The sequence below is a fragment of the Hyaena hyaena genome, unplaced genomic scaffold (assembly GCF_003009895.1).
Source record: "Hyaena hyaena isolate Hyena2069 unplaced genomic scaffold, ASM300989v1 scaffold_120, whole genome shotgun sequence".
Taxonomy (NCBI): domain Eukaryota; kingdom Metazoa; phylum Chordata; class Mammalia; order Carnivora; family Hyaenidae; genus Hyaena; species Hyaena hyaena.
This window is the reverse complement of record NW_024080752.1, coordinates 1489109-1506675: the sequence shown is the minus strand read 5'-3', so window position 1 is coordinate 1506675 and position 17567 is coordinate 1489109. Positions and strand designations below refer to the sequence as shown.

At 38.0% G+C, this 17567-nt stretch overlaps 1 protein-coding gene across 4 annotated transcripts in view; it reads right to left on the bottom strand.

The window, feature by feature from the left end:
• DMXL2 (Dmx like 2) overlaps window positions 1-17567 on the bottom strand; it is a 157613-nt gene that overhangs the window by 57040 nt on the left and 83006 nt on the right. For all 4 annotated transcript variants that reach the window (XM_039237094.1, XM_039237096.1, XM_039237095.1 and 1 more), the window contains exons 14-15: window positions 3722-3811; window positions 1428-1545 (exon numbers count right to left, since the gene is read on the bottom strand). In XM_039237094.1, coding sequence (XP_039093025.1) covers window positions 1428-1545; window positions 3722-3811 — 208 coding nt within the window. The remainder of the gene's footprint in view (window positions 1-1427; window positions 1546-3721; window positions 3812-17567) is intronic.

Sequence of the window (17567 nt, the reverse complement as noted above, 5' to 3'; positions counted from 1 at the left end):
AGGAGAGAGAGAGAGAGAGAGAGACAGCGTGAGCAAGGGAGGGTCAGAGGGAGAGGGAGTCACAGACTGAAACAGGCTCCAGGCTCTGAGCTGGCAGTCAGCACAGAGCCCGATGCGGGGCTCGAACCCACGAACCGCAAGATCACGACCTAAGCGAAAGTCGGATGCTTAACCAACTAAGCCACCCAGGCGCCCCTAAAATGAATTCTTAAAGTAGAATGTATCTTTCCTTCTTTCAAAAAGAAAGCATTCTATTTGTTCTATGTTCAAATATGTTCAAAATTCAAATAGAACATGACTTTTATAACTAAAAAGTTACTTTTAAAAGGGAACATTTTAAGCTAAGTAATAAAGTTTAAATTAAACATCATATGGGATCTATTCTTGAAAGTTCTATGGAGAACTACTTTCTTTCACACACACAAAAACAAATACTACACATCAGAGGGGGAAACCATGAGATGGTACCTTTAATTCACAGCGTACCTGAGGCTCCTGATATTCTAGGTTTCCTAGTATAGAAAACTGAATAGGATATCCTATTCTGATATCCTAGAATACAAAACAATGTGTTGCATTCTACATTCAACAATGGTCTTTAGTAATGTATTGGGGATTTTTAAAAACTTACACTAAGGGGAGCCTGGGTGGCTCAGTCGGTTAAGTGTCTGACTTAGGCTCAGGTCATGATCTCACCGTTTGTGAGTTTGAGCCCACATTGGTCTCTGTGCTGACAGCTAGGAGCCTGGAACCTGCTTCAGATTCTGTGTCTCCCTCTCTCTGACCCTCCCCTGCTCATACTCTGTGTGTCTCTTTCTCTCAAAAATAAATAAACATTAAAACATTTTTTTAAAGTACACTAAAATTAATTGGTTTGCTTAAGATACCACAGGGAACTTACTACCAATTTAAACAATTTACCTGTGGAAGTGAACAATTAAAATTACTTTTTAAAACAAACTAGGTTTCATAACTAACATTTTCTTGGCAAAAGTCTAGGTCATCAGTGAAACTATCTTTAAAAATGTAATTTTCAGGGCGCCTGGGTGGCTCAGTCCGTTAAGCGTCCAACTTTGGCTCAGATCATGATCTCACGGTTCGTGGGTTTGAGCCCTGGGTCAGGCTCTGTGCTGACAGCTAGCTCAGAGCCTGAGGCCGGCTTCAGATTCTGTGTCTCCCTCTCTCTCTGACCCTCCCCTGCTCACGCTCTCTCTCTCTCAGAAATAAATAAAACATTAAAAAATAACAATTTTCACTCATATGCCTTCTTCACATACAAACAAGCAATTTTTACAGAATTACCTGGTGTTACTTACTAAAAATTATGAGAGTGATGACTTTTGATATAAAGATCCACATTAAATATAAGGTTAAAGATTTTTTTCTAAGATTAAGGTATCAACGTCAAGACTACTTTTTAAAAGTACCTTGTGATGGCTGAAAAAATATTTCTGTTTCCTTTTTCTCCATATCTTCCTTATGTGGTTTGTATCCTATAATGAAGTCTTCTTGAAACACATGAAGCAACTGTGTATTTGATCCACACTACAAATATGAAAAAAAAAGGAACTTTTAATTCCCTATCTTCCACCCCTCACCTCTCCAAGAACACTAATGTAGAAGAAATAAATCTAACAATTTCTATTCTTTATTAACCAACGAATTAGAAAGGAAAAAGCAACAGGAAAAAAAAATCATTAAGTCACCCGGGCAGAGAAAACTGCTTTCAAAGATGCTACAGCCAACAGCAGAACTGAAGAGCTCTAATAAAAAGAAATGAACAGATCTGCTTCTCAACACACACACACACACACACACACACACACACACACACACACACACAGCTGTAAGTGATTTACACCACTGTAAACTCAAAAATATCAGGTCTCATGACTGGCTGGAGAAGGCTATACTGACTATGAATAAGGTAACTAATACAGGATTCTCTTAGTTTTTCTAATTCCATTTGAGAATCCAAATAAAAAAGGAAAACCAGAAACATCCTCAAAGTATTCTCAGTCGCTCTAGTCGGAATTATGAGGGGCCCTATAACAAGCAGCTGAGTGACACATATCTGGATTAATGTAGCTACATGTAAGTAACTAGGATTTCTAAAAGGATGGATGAGACGTCACTGTAAGCTGCTACTGCTATACTACGTGAGCATGTTGTTGGACAATACAAAGAAAAAGTAAAAATAATCACAATTGGCTACTTATAATCATAAAAGTGAGCTGAAATTCAAGGAAAGGCTAAATCCAAACAAAATCTTATTATCGAAGTATGTCAAGATAGTTAGATGGCTACCTCACAGATTTCAAGGAAGGGATCAATCTTCCTTGTGGGCTAAATCTTACAGAATAAAGGAAATCAACCTCCTTACAAAGTAAATAGAAATAAAAGAACTGTTAGGTTGACTCACAGAATTTTTATGAAAGTAATTATTTTATGTCTCTCCAGATAGAAACCAAATATCTCTTCACATTTATAGTAAAAAAAAAAAAAAAAAAAAAGTTAACTGCCCCAAAGGAAAAAAATAAATGAAAAGGGAAGGGTTGTTGTCTTCATGGATATAGAAATCATACATCACATTGGGCACACACCTAGAACGAGTTTTAAACTTTGTAATTTATAAGCCTAAGCCATTTATCAGTGCTTGCTGTTTACCAGCCATTGTGTTAAAAGATAGCCACAACTAGAGGGGAAAAAATCTTGAACAGGTATGAAATAAAAAGCATAATGCTAAGTGAGAGTGGCCCCTTAATATCCAATAGTAAAAAGAAGACAAAGAGCTAAAGTGGGAGATGACTTTAATACCCAGTCCTTTAAAAATTAAGGCCTTTTTGGGAATGAAGACAATCCACTCTTCTCCTATACTTCTATAGAGTAGAAAAAGGCAATCACAGGTTAAGGATTTCCTTGAAGGCATTAGTCACTTGAATCTGGTAGCCACATTTCTATTGCCAAGAGCGAACATGATAATTTGTCTCCATTGCTGGAAATTATTACATTTTTCCCAACAAAATATACAAGGCACCATGGAAAAAACAATAACATAACTGTATTTGTTTTTAAATATGGTTATCTCATTCTTCATTTCCTTATTTAAAAATACTGTTAACTTCCTCATCAAAACAATCTTTTTTCTCTATTTGGAATGAATATGTTAGTTGTATCCCTTAGTCCATCAACATGATCCTGAAGAAACAAATATCCTGAGGGCTAGAAAGAGATTTATAAACTCGATGTAGGGAGAAGGCTTCTCCGTCTTTCCTAGATAGTAGCTAGGAAGGAACAGTGACTACACAAAAGACTGTGATTAAAAAGTACATGTTTACTTTCATCTGCATTCTACTGGATATAAAATATCTAACGTTCAACCTAACAGAGCAAACACTCTAAAGCTGAAACTATCAACTAAGTTGAAATGAGTAAAAATATAAAAGGAGAAACCACTAACACAGCCCCTATGCAGCTGTACTGTATTTTCCTTCATGGTTTCCCTGGCTGAATGAAATGAGCTTTAAACAGGAAATAGGGCTACAGGTACAATTCACCTGGGGAGTAATTCCTAAATCATTAGATTTCCATTATGGAAATCAAAAGAAGCTGGCTGTATTTGGTATCAAACAGGAGACTTATTCTGAGAATGAAATATATGCACACAAAGCACTCTGGGATGAAGTATATTAATACCCCCAATTCACAAGCATGTTTTTACTTGGTCGGTTATTGCATCGAGTTCAATAATGCAGCCAGGTCGAGCAGTAGACTGTTGGCTCACAATATTAAACACTTCTCCAATAAGTTTCTGTAAATTAAAAAAAAACGTTAATGATCAACAATGTATGAATCTATTGTCAAAATGATACAGCATCTCAGACATTGAAGGTTCCTCTAAATGTTCACTGACTGGCAAGGGCAGTTCATACATTCAAAGAAATATTTCAAATTGCTATACTCACTCTTATTCTCATGTTTAAAATTAACAAACCAGTTAGGAAAATCTATAGTGTTTACCTAAACAGTGCTTAACTTCAAGGCATCTAGTTCTTTCAACAGGTCTTCATTTTTCAGTCTTAAAATTTCAAAACAGACATGGCTGAGGGTTTGGCCCAATGTCCATGTGTATGGTTTGCAGATCTCCAATGCCATTTAAAAGTACAACTCTGGGGGGCCCTGAATGCCTCAGTTGGATGAGCGTCTGACTCTTGATTTTGGCTCAGGTCATGATCCCAGGGTCATGGAATCAAGTCCCATGTCTGGTTCCACAACAGGCACGGAGACTACATAGGATTCTCTCTCTCTCCCTCTCTCTCTGATCCTCCCCCAGGTCACTCGCTCACTTGCTCTCTCTTAAAATAAATACATATTTTTAAAAATCAGGGGCAACTGAATGGCTCAGTCAGTTAAGTGTCCAACTTTGATTCAGGTCATGATCTCACAGTTTGTGAGTTTGAGCCTCACATCAAGCTCTCTGCTGTCAGCAAACAGCCTGCTTCAGATCCTCTGCCCCCTCCCCTGCTTGTTCTGTCTCTCAAAATAAATAAACTTTTAAAAAAATTAAAAAAATAAAAGTACAACTGCCAGGTAGAAGATAAGGGCAATGGTTGAGAAGAAGTGGGACTCTGTGTCTTGAGATGAGGATGTTTGAACTAACACAGGAAGCCTAACTTTGGACTCCCAAACTCGCAAACCTTTGTGCTGAAAAAAAAAAAAACAGTCCCTTCTCCCTCCTTCCAATCATGCTTCTCTTGCATAAAACCCTTTCAGTAACTTCACCTGAAGCAGTTACTCACAAGGAGCTGCCCATTCTCCTCAGCATAACCTCCATAACTTTTTACCACCTCCATGCCGCTAAGAGGAGATAGATCCCAGCTTAGTCTAGGGCCATATATACAAGATTGGCTCTGGGAAAACAGCACATACACTTGGAGCTGTAGGATCTTTCTAATTTGTGTCAGCAGGATTCCAGAGACCATGTATGGGAAGAGATTCTAGGGTTACCAGACCAAGGAGGACACAATATGTGGTTGGGTAGAGCTGAATTTATTGTTACAAGCACATTCACCCAAGAGTCAGTATTTAGAGTATTAGCTCAGACACCTGGAAGTGGTGTTAACAGTCTGCTGGATTTGTTAATTGAAATCTGGACGCAACTGTGGCCAACAGGTGGTGAGGTTAAAACACTGGAATATCTCTAACACACCATGAATATTTGCTACTCAAGTGTGGTCAACGGACCAGCAACAACAATAGCAGCATCTGGAATCTTTTTATAAATGCAACTCTCAGGCTCTGAAGTAAATACATCTGCCTTTTAATCTCATGTACAACCTCTAGATGATTCGTGTACATACTGAAGTTTCGTACTGATGTAGACCAACTCTCAGCCTTGACTGTACGCTGAATCACTGGTCCCATGCACAGAGGTAGATTTATTGGTCTAGGGTATAATCTGATCACCAGGCATTTTACAAGCTCCTCAGGTGCTTCTGACATGTAGCCAAGGTTGCAATCCCCTGGTAGGGATACGCATTCCAGCTAAGGATTTACATTCCCTGCACACAACTCTTTGGCTGGCACTGTAACGAATGAACTTACCAAATGCCTTATTCAACACTACAGGATCCTACTCAACTTCACCTCCAACGAAGCAGGAGACAGGACCAGAATTAGGATAAAGTGAATGAAAGTACTCCCCCTGGATATAAAATTTAAGAAGGGCTGCCAAAAACTCAAGAATCAAGATAAATATCTTAATGCAGTATTTTTAAAATCAAAATTAATGCAAAAATTTCAAAATAAATCAAATATCAAAATTTTAGGTACAGCATACAATTGTGTCATGAGGTGCCTGGCTGGCTCAGTCAAAAGAGTGTGCAACCATCTCTTTATCTTGGGTCATGAGTTCATGAACCACATGAGGTGTAGAGATTACTTAAATTACAAAAAAAAAAAAAAGTGTCTTGATGAGCCATATTAGAGACTGAGACAAAAGCAAAACTTCAGACACGATTTTATGTATTTTTTTTAAATGGTGAGTTTTTTCCAGAACATTAAAGTGGTTGAAAACTACTAAAATTAAAAAGTAGGTATATTAAAACTTACATTATTTTAAATTTATTTATACCAAAAGAAGGTTATTATTTTAGTTTCCTGGCTTTAATGGAAGCACACTTATCAATATTTTTAAAATCTACTTTTTGCTTGTTTTCAAAAAAGACAACTTATTTGACAGTCTCTTGAACAAGTGACAATCTTAAATTATTTTTAATTACCGTCAACTTACAGAAACTTCTTTTGCAAGACAAGTGTGTGACTGGTATTATTTTTTTTTAAGTTCTTAAGTACACTTCCAAATTTGAGTACGACTGCACTAACTAAGCAAAATCTATGAATCAGTTTTAGAAGATCCAATCAACAATGTTGATTTTATATTACAAATTATGGACACTGCATGACACTTAAAACTATTTCAGATGAAATTTCCCTAAGACTTAAACTGTCAAAACATTTATGAGCCAAGTCAGTGGCTGCATTTTGTAAACAAGATTATCTATACAATGTAACTTTACTCCAGTTAAAACTCCTCTCCAGTTAAAACTTCAAGATCTAAAGCACTTCAGTTAATTTTCATGCCTCCATTTTGAACATGTAGTATTTGCACTAATTTGTGCAGCTGTGGGAGTCAAAATTACGGCCCCCCCAAATACCTACATCCTAATTCCCAGAACCTGTGAATATGTTACTTTACATGACAAAGAGATTTTGTAGGTGTGATTAAGTTGAGGATCTGGAATTGAGGAAATGATCTTGGATTAGAGGTAGAAGGGCCCAATGTAACCATAATGGTCCTTATGAGAGGGAGAAAGTGTGGTCAGACTTAGAGAAAGATGTGACAGAAGAAGCAAAGGCCAGAAAAAGAGAGATTTGAAGATGCTATGCTTCTGACTTTAAAAAGGAGGAAGGAGCCATAAGCCAGGAGATGCAGGGGTCTCTAGAAGCTGGAAACAGCAAAAAAATGGATTCTCCTCTAGAGGGAATATGGCCCTGCCAACACCTGGGTTTTAGAATGTCTCACCTCCAAAACTGTAAAATAATGAAAGTATTATTTTAAAATCACCAAACTGATGGCAATAATTTGTTGTATAAGCGGTCATAACAAAGATGCCCACAATCTCCTTAATTTTTATTTTATAGGCTCTTTTCCCAATAATAATATCACATTTGTTAACTCATACATTTATTTTAAGTTTATTTTGAAAGGGGGAGAGAGAAAGAGAGAGAGAGAACACGCACAGGAGGGGCAGAGAGAATACCAAGCAGGTTTCCCACTCAGCGTGGAGCTGCATGTGGGGATCAAACTCACAAACTGGGAGATCATGACCTGAGCTGAAGTGAAGAGTCAGGCACTTAACTGACTTAGCCACCTAGGAGCCCCTCATACATTTCTAGTTTCTCTATTTTTTAAAACTCATTTTCAGGTTCAGGAACTATATTCATACCTCTTGCTAATATTTTAAACTCATCAAACATACTTTCAGGGTCGCCTGGGTGGCTTAGTCGGTTAAGCGTCTGACTTTCGCTTAGGTCATGATCTCGCGGTTCGTGGGTTCAAGCCCTGCAACAGGCTCTGTGCTGACTGGCAGCTCAGAGCCTGGAGCCTATTTCAGAGTCTGTATCTCCCTCTCTCTCCGACCCTCCCCTGCTCACGCTGTCTCTCTCTCCTAGAAATAAATTTTTTAAAAAAAGTGCATTCTTAAAAAAAAAACATACTTTCAAAGTTACTTTCTCTATTATATCTGAAATTCTCAACTGAAAACTGGGTTAGCAGAGAAGTAAATTTTGATTAGATTTTTGAAGTGTTTGTTTTTATTAAAGCCAGAAGGGTTAAGAGTATAATAAATTGTTTGGGGCATATATAAAATATTTAAACTTAAAATATTATTGTGAATTTCACTATACTTGCAATTTTCAATATTTTTCAACTACTTTAATGTTCTGGGAAAAAATTAACCATTGAAAAAATACAGAAACATTTATACAGTGCAAATTCTTCCTTTCACCCCAGGCTCCAGTGAGGTTCATCATGGCACCACTGGATTTGTCTTTATTTTAAAAATTTGGCATTGTGTTCATCATTGATTTTTCTCGCATTAATTCTGTTTAAAATGCAGCACTAAAACCACATGATCTGGTAATTCCACTATGGGTATTTACTCGAAGAAAATGAGAACACTACTGTTCAGGCCACTCCACCAGGTTTAAAAAGAAAAAGGAAAAAAAAATAAGGCAAACACCCAAGGTGCTGACAAAAGTACAGGGAATGTGGAATTTGGTGGTGGGAGGAGACTATGATTACTGAATTCAGGCTCTGTGACTACCTATGGAAGCAAGGGCTATGACAGCTTTCCTTTATGTTGTTTTTTTTCCCCTGATTTCCCTGCTGTGACAAGTACTGACAGCGCAATACTTCAATTCAGGTCCCAAGGAGGACCGCAAATACACTGGCGACATTACACAATGACACAATGCCACACTGGAATTTGTGTTTCCCTGGTGCTGGAAATAAAAGTTTCTTCATCTAAATAAAGAAGAGAAATAGATGCTAGAGGGCAAAAAGAGTGTACTTTACTGGCTATTCTTTTTTTTTTTTTTCTTTTTACAAATAGTTTATTGTCAAATTAGTTTCTACATAACACTCAGTGCTCATCCCCAAAGTGCCCTCCTCCATGCCCATCCCCCCCTCCCCCCCACATCCATCAGTCCTCAGTTTTTGTCAGCATTCAAGAGTCTCTCATGGTTTGCCTCTCTCCCTTTCCCCCACCATTTCCGCCCTTCTTCTCCCGCTTGTTCCTCCGTCAAGTTCCTCCTAATCCTCCTATACGTGCAAACATATGATATTTGTCCTTCTCTGCCTGACTTATTTCGCTCAGCATAACACCCTCAAGGTCCATCCATGTTGCTACACATTTTACTGGCTATTCTTTATCTGCATCTAAACCTTGGTGCATTCTCCACCCTTGTCTGCTTTATTTTGTGCTCCAACAGATTGACTTTGGGACCATATCACCTAATTCTCAACCCCGCTTCAGCTTCAGGCTGAATTCAGTCAATGGGAGGTACCAATCAGAGACTGGAGGGAAATGAGAGAATTCGGGGCACTTATCCCCCTTGCTCCCCCACAGTTCTGGCAGTGATTGTGCAGCCACCTCTCCCAACAGGCAGCTCCTTTTCCATGGCTTTGGTACACTGTTATTGCTCTCTTATCCCTTCAGGCATAGAGATATATTTTTCTATTGCCACTGCAAAAAAATTACCACACACTTAGTAGCTTAAAGCAACACAAATGTATTATCTTACAGTTCTGTAGGCCAGAAGTCTGACAGGGGCCTCACTGAACTAACATCGACTTGCCAGCAGGGCTGCATTCCTTTCTGCAAGCCCTAGGGGAGAGTCTGATTTCCTTGCCTTTTCCAGCTTCTAGAGTTTATTCCTATTCTTTGGCCCATGGCCCCCTCTCTTCTTCCCCAAAACCAGTAATATCATCTCACTGACCATTCTTCTTTGGTCACATCTCACTTTGACCACAGCCAGGAAAGGTTCTCTGCTTTTAAGGACACAGGTGATGAGACTGGGCTTACCCAAATAATCCAGGATAATTTCCACACTTCAAGGTCCTTAATTTCTTCACATCTACAAAGTCTCTTTTGCCATGTGAGGTAATATATTTGCAGGTTCTGGTGATTAACACGGGATCATCTTTGGGAACATCTTTACTACCACAGGCTAATAATGGCTTCATCCTGTTACCAGACTCTTGAGTGTTTTATTATCACTTGTGGATTAACCATGTGCTCACCTCTGTAAGGAGTTCTTTCATTAAACCCTCCTCAGTTAAACCTTTTTAAGTGTGTCATCTGTTTCCCACCTAGGCTCTGATTGACATAGAGACTAAATCAAAGTGGTATTGATTGTCTCTCTCTGAAAAAGTGCAACAAAGAAAGATCTTTGTGTAGCTTCTCCGACTTAGTACGGTCTTCCTTCTCAATTTAAATACTATGATCCCACAAAGAACATGAACAAGCAGGTCCCTGGGTGGCTCAGTCGGTTCAGTGACCAACTTCGACTCAGGTCATGATCTCATGGTTTTTGAGTTCAAGCCCAGCGTTGGGCTCTGTGCTGACAGCTTGGAGCCTGGAGCCTGCTTCAGATTCTGTCTCTCTTTCTCTCTCTCTGCCCCTCCTCTGTTCACACTCTGTCTCTCTCAAAAATAAATAAACATTTAAAAAAAATTTTTTAAGATAGAACATGAACAAGAATTCAAAAGGAAATACATAGCCAATAAAAATATGAAAAACCATTTGATTTCTGCAATAATAAAAAGTGCACCAATCAAAATAACTAGATACCAGTTCAAGAGAATGAAGATTTTGAGAGAAGAAAGAAAAAGAGGATGGAGAAAACCTGTATCGTATACTTTGCTGATGAAGTACAAATTGGTAGAACAAATTCCCATTGTCTTCACAAGGTAGTAAAACTCTTTAAGGGTATATTATTCATTAACTCATTCATTAACTCAACAAATACCTAGAGTGCTTATGAGATATCAGGCAATGGAAATACAATGCTGCCCTTATCTTACATTCAAATGAAGACAACTAGTACACAAATAAGGAAGTACACAAACTGTGAAATGGTACTAAGTGCCAAAGGGAAAATACAGGAAATATTGGACAGGGATGGTCAGGAAGGCCTCCCTTGACTAAAGGCCTAAAGGAGGAAAGAACACAACCTTGTGTTATTTGAAGAATATATGAAGAATATTCCAGGCAGGGAGGACAGTAAGTAAAAGACATTTAGTTGAAAGAGTGCTGGCGATGTTCCAGGACCAATAAAGAGACTGATGTGGTTGCAGCTGACATGAAGGAGAGGAAAAGTAGAAAAACACAGTATCATGGAAGTGAAGGAAGACAGGATAAGAGGTAATAGGTAGATACTGTACAGTATTACATATCACTGTAGACACTGGCTTAAAAGAGTGACATGATCCAAATTACACTTTAAAAATATCATTCTGACTTCTCTGAGAAAAGACTGTAAGAAAGCAAGGCAGAATAGGAAGGTAAAATCAGCAAACAGTGGAATAGGAAGTCTTAGACCACCTTCCTCCACAGAGACACAGACTTATCAGTGAAAAAATTCAACATGCTTTTATGAAAGAAAAACTTTCATGAGAGACACAGAGAGAGAATGAGAAAGAACAAGTGGGAGAGGGGCAGAGAGAGAAGGAGACACAGAATCTGAAGCAGGCTGTCAGCACAGAGCCTGATGTGGGACTCGAACTCTGAAGAGTGCAGTATCACCTAAGCTAAAGTCAGACATTTAACCGACTGAGTCACCCAGGTGCCCCTAGAGACCAAGCTCTTAACCAGTATGCTGCACTGCCTCTCAAAAGCCATTTGCTTCCACATATGTGTTTGTCAAGATGTACACTTTCTTGTAATTCTATGATTTAATTAAATGTCATATAAATTGATATGTGAGTATAAAAATTTTGATTTTTTAAAATAAATGTTGCTAAACATTGTTAAAAACTGCTGTTAATTAGGTATGGTGAGACAACTATAAAGGATTCTAGGGGAAATTGTAAAACCAAAAAACTGCACTCATTTCTTTCAGTTGTTACTTGAGTTTATAAAGAACTGAAAAAACCCAGGCCTTACGGGGGGTTATGCAAGAAAAATATTTAATTCCTAGTAGCAGACCCATATACTTAAAGGCCTTCATTCTTCACCAAAATATCAGTTAGTTTATGTGCATTTATGTTTTAAGTAAAATATTGAAGGTATTTTCAAAATGATTCTCTGGGTTAAGCAGCCTTGTTGAATAGTCATCTCTCTCTCTCAACTGTACTGGATAAGAAGGCTTATCCTGTGTATGGAAGGAACACTTAATTCAGATGGTGGTGATGAGGGAAGAGTTTGTAGTAACATGACATCTGACAAGAGATTTATTAAAGGTATGAACTGAAAGTGAAGGAGGAAAAGAATATTCTAGGTGGAAGGAACAGCAATTAAGAAGAAATAAGTGTAATAAGAAAATATAAGAAAGTGCATGATAAACTGTAAGTAATTTGTTATCTATTATGTGCTGACAGCACAGAGTCTTGAGCCTGCTTCAGATTCTGTGTCTGCTTCTCTCTCTGCCCATCCCCTGCTTGTTCTTTCTCTCTCTCCCAAAAATAAATAAACTTAAAAAATAAGAAAGAGCTTCGTCTCTGGAGCCCAGCTGCCTGGGCTCAAATCCTGGCTCTACCACTACTAGCTAATTGAAGTGGCACAAGTTATTACAATTCACTGTATACCAGTGTCCTCATCTCTAAAGCAGAGACGACAGGGGTGCCTGGGTGGCTCAGTTGGTTAAGCATCTAACTTAATTCTTGGCTCAGGTCATCTCAAGCTTTCCAAGTTCAAGCCCCGTGACAGCGCAGAGCCCGCTTACAATATTCTCTCTCACACTCTCTTTGCCTCTCCCATGCACATGTGCGCGCACGCACAGACACAGACACACGCACACACTCAAAATAAGTAAATGAAACAGAAAAGCCTGTTTTTAATAACACCAACAGCTACCTTTCCATACCACCTTCTCTCCTCTCACTATGAACACAAAATAATACATAGAATACATCAATAATCACGAAATACGTGTGGAATGAATAAATGAATGAATGGACCTCCTTCGACCAAGCATCACTGGGTAAGAAGGTTCAAAAGTTTATGCTTTCAGACACCAGAACAACTTTATCTTCAGTATTTTGGCTGGAAAATTCCTTTTAGCTTTAATTAAATCACTGCCTCAGGGCACCTGGCTAGCTCAGTCAGTGGAGGGTGTGACTCTTGATCTCAGGCTCATAAACTCAAGCACCACATTGGTTGTGGAGATGACTCAAAAATAAAATCTTTAAATATCTTCCTTCATAAACAGTTTTGTCAACATAAATCCCTTCTTGATGACTCAGGATCACTTTTATTAATATTGTTACTAATACCTTTAGAGATCTCAAGATTTCAAGTACTGTCTTCATAATAATAAAAACCGAATATACACTGGTATCTGACATGAAACATTAGGAATTTATTTCCAAATACCTGCAAAAACAGTTATCTTAACTACATTTTGCTACCTAAAACCTCAGTCACCTCACATTCTATGTATCTCAAACTTAAGTCATCCTCAATACCTCACAAATATTTACCAAAGCTAGTGCAACCACTATTACAAACTTGAAATCTTAGAGTCTTTTCCTTTAGTATCCATAGTCAAGCAACTACTAAGCCCTACTTTACCCTTTCTCAGACTCTGCCAAATACCACTCTAGCTCAAGTTTATTTTACCACATGCTCTGATGACCTCAATAGACCTCAAATGCCTACCAACTATACTCCATCTTGCAAATTAGTCCCTTTACTTTCCTGTCCAAAAAATGCTTGTGTCCCCTAAATACATCTCTCAACCCCAGAATAAAATTCAAATCTTTTCAGATGCTTCCTATGGGGGGGAAGGGGGGAAGCTATCCTCTACTCCCCATCTACTAAAAATCTCATTTGAGGAAGAAGACAGCATGTGACAACTTCTTTCTGTATTTCAACTCCCAATTAGTAGAGGAAATAACTGAGAAAACTACTGCTCTGACTTACAAAAAAGATCAGCAGAAATAAAGGGAACTTGACAGGAAGCAATCATGTTATGTTAACAGTTTAAGATCAACAGTAAGGGCAAGTCCTATAGTCTATCATTCAGCAAGGTAAAAATCTCACAATTCCTCATAACATATGGCTTTGAAAGTCAAAATGGCTCAAGAGACTTTGGAGGTTCCGGCCTATGCAACTGTAAATATAACTGGGGGGGGGGGGGGAACGTTGGTAAGTATAATGGGCTGGATATTGTCCCATAAAAATCCATGTCTACCCAGAATTTCGGAATGCCATCTTACATAGAGAAAGGATATTTGCAGATCTAATCTGTTTAAGATAAGGTCAGACTAGACTAAAGAGAGTACAAACAGAAACATCCAGAGAGAAGAAGGGCATGTGAAGACAGAGGCAGAGACCAGAGTGTTGCCATTTAAAGTCAAGGAATATTAAGATCAGCAGAAGCAACCAGAAGTTAGGAAGAAACAAGAAAGGATCTTCCCCTAGAGCCTTCATAAGGAGCATGGCCCTGACAACACCCTGATTTCAGACTAAATGTATACACAAAATACAGAGTTGCAAAACATGTGAAACACAAATCTAACAACTGAAAGGAGAAATGGACAAATTCATCATTATGGCTGGAAATTTCAACACCCTTCTCCTAAGAATTGATAGAACTAGACAGAAAATTAGCAAAGACCTAGACGAACTCAACACCACCGGTAATGAGAACAAAATCTAACTGACATATAGAACACCTCACCCAAGAACAGCAGAATATGTTCAAGTGCCATGGAATATATACTAAGATAGACAATGTCCTGGGCCATAAAGCAAACTTCAATAAATTTACAAGAACTGAAATCAGAGTGTGTTCTCCAACCACCATAGAATCAAACTAGAAGACATTAAGAGAATGATAAAAGGAATATCTCTTTCCAGTGTTTACTGGGGAACTAAACACTCTTTTAAAAAACCCACGGGTCAGGGCGCCTGGGTGGCTTAGTCGGTTGGGCATCCAACTTTCGCTTGGGTCATGATCTCGGTTCGTGGGTTCGAGCCCCGCGTCGGGCTCTGTGCTGACTGCCAGCTCAGAGCCTGGAGCCCGTTTCAGAGTCTGTGACTCCCTCTCTCTCTGACCCTCCCTGCTCACGCTGTCTCTCTCTCTCTCTCTCCTAGCAATAAATAAAAACATTAAAAAAATAATAATAAAAATAAAAATAAAAAACCCATGGGTCAAATAAGAATTCTCAAGGAGGGACACCTGGGTGGCTCAGTCAGTTAAGCCACTTGATTTTTGCCTCAGGTCATGGGGTTCAAGCTCCACATCAGGCTCCCCACTGACAGAGTGGAACGTGCTTGGGATTCTCTCTCTGCCCCTCTCCTACTTTGTCTTTTTATCTCTCTCAAAATAAATAAATAAACTTAAAAAAAAAAACAATTCTCAAGGGAAAATTTAAAAATATAGTGAAGTGAACAAAAACAAAAATACTACTTACCAGAATGCCAAAAGCAGTGCTGAGAAGAAAATTTATAGCACTAAATACATGTTAGAAAATAAGAAAAGTTACAAAACTCTAAGCTCCTATTTCATGAAACCTAGAAAAAGACACACCCCAAAAAAAGGCAAGAAGGAAGGAAATAATAAGGGCAGAAATTAATGAAAATGAAACAAAAAGAGCTCAATGAAAGAACAAGCTTATTCTTTGACAATATCAATAAAATTAACAAACTTCTGGCAAGACTGAAAAGAAAAAAAAGAAGAAAGGCACTAATTACCATGATGATAGCATTTACCCTCTTATAATGTGCTGAGAAGAATACTTTATATCTGGAGTACTCTTCTCAAAAACCCATAACTCCAGTGTAACCATGAGAAAAGTAGCAGACAAATACCAAACAAGAAAAAATTATACAAAATGTCTGATCAGTAGTACTCAAAGCTCTCAGTCATGAGAAAATACTGAGGAAGATGAAGAAAAATGAGAAACTATCCCAGAGCAGTCTGGGATAAGTCCTAAAAGTCTTAAGGATTCATGATGACTAAATTTAATGTAAGATCTTAAATTAAAAAAAAGAAGAGTTTTTTAGTAATGTGTATTTTTTTTCAGAGAGAGAGAGAGAGAGAGAGAGAGAGAGAGAGAGGAGAGAATGCAAGCAGGGGAGGGGCAGAGAGAGAGGAAGACACAGAGTCTGAAGCAGGCCCCAGGCTCTGAGCTGTCAGCACAGAGCCCAGTGCAGGGCTTGAACCCACAAACAGGAAGATCATGACCTGAGCTGAAGTTAGAAGCTCAACTGACTGAGCCACCCAGGTGCCCCTCTGAGTGAGATCTTAGAACACAAACGGGACATTAGCAGAAAAATCAGTTAAATCTTAAAAAGTCTAGAGTTTAATTGATCATATTAAACCAATGATGGTTTCTTAGTTGTGACAAATGTATTTCTGGTAACACAAAATGTTAACAATAGGGAAAATTGGTTGAGAAGTATGAGAACTTTGTGCCATATGTGCAACTTTTCTGTAAATCTAGAACTCTTCCAAAATTAAAAATTTATTCAAAAAATCAAGTAATTGAATAAATTACTATTTTCAGAGTATAAAAAAAGATTAGCTCATTAACAGAGGCTGATACTATAATGTTAACAAAAATCCAGAGAATAAAGAACTCCTAATTCCTACTTTGTCTCTGGTCTTCTATTTCAAGAATTTAGCTTACAAAAAATTGAAAAAAAACTAAAATTTTCTACAGTGAATAATTGTTACTTTTTAACATTAAATAATTAATGAAAATAGAAGGTTTAAGAAAAAATGTACATTGGTAAGGGGAGAGTAGGAGACCAGTATAAATTAAGAAATTCTAAGAATGTATCTAACTGCTCTAAATAAAATTATATTTTCTGGAAAAGTGATGCCCAAGTTAGTGGGACATTTTTCAAATGAGATCAATGAACTACTGAAGACATTCTCTGAAAAATCAGAAGAAATGACACCGCCAAAATACTTGAAAGAGGTAAATATTCCAATTTTCAAAAAGGAAAACAATACAACTCAGTAAGGCAGACTAAAGGGCTTGATGTCTATTTAGTATAATGTTTTAGTCACCAACAGAAATCAGCGTACATACATTAACCTATTTATACCTTAAAACAATCATCTCATACAAATTTGACTTCCTTTTTGACTGCAGAATAGTTGGCAGACAGGGTGTAATTTATTTCAGCCAAGTATATGACAAGCTGCCTTAGAGAAATCCCAGGGACAAACTAAAGAAATACTGCAGACCATAAAAGTGGAGAAAGACTTCATATGTGCACTGCTAGGCTCTTTTTCAGTCCTATGCTGTTCAACATTTTTATAACTGCCCCAGATAAGGATGTGGAAACAGCATTCATCAAACAGACTGGTGACATAAGTCATAAAGCAATAATACAAATAACAGAATCTGGATTCAAAATGATGCTGAAAAACTGAATCTTGAAGGTAAAAATGTAATAGTGAAAACAGGCTACATTTGGACTGCAACTCAAAGGCACAAATATAGAATGGCTTACTGGCAAGAAGAGACTTTTGGATATTTAATTCACAGCTCAGTAGGAGTCAATTACATACAAAGAACCTGGCATGCCTGCCCAAAAGAAAACAGAATCTAATGAGAGAGGTCACAATACTGCTGCACAACACCCAGTGTAGAGACAAACTGAAAACTGCGAAGAAGAGTCACCAGGGTCAAATATAAAACAGAGTTAGTTTGTCGGTGGAGGGGAGCAGGTTTGGCCTGAAGAAAAGACAGTTGTCTTCAAATATCTGAAGTGGTCTCATATGTAAGGAATATCAGACTTAGTCTAAATGGAACCAGGGCTAAC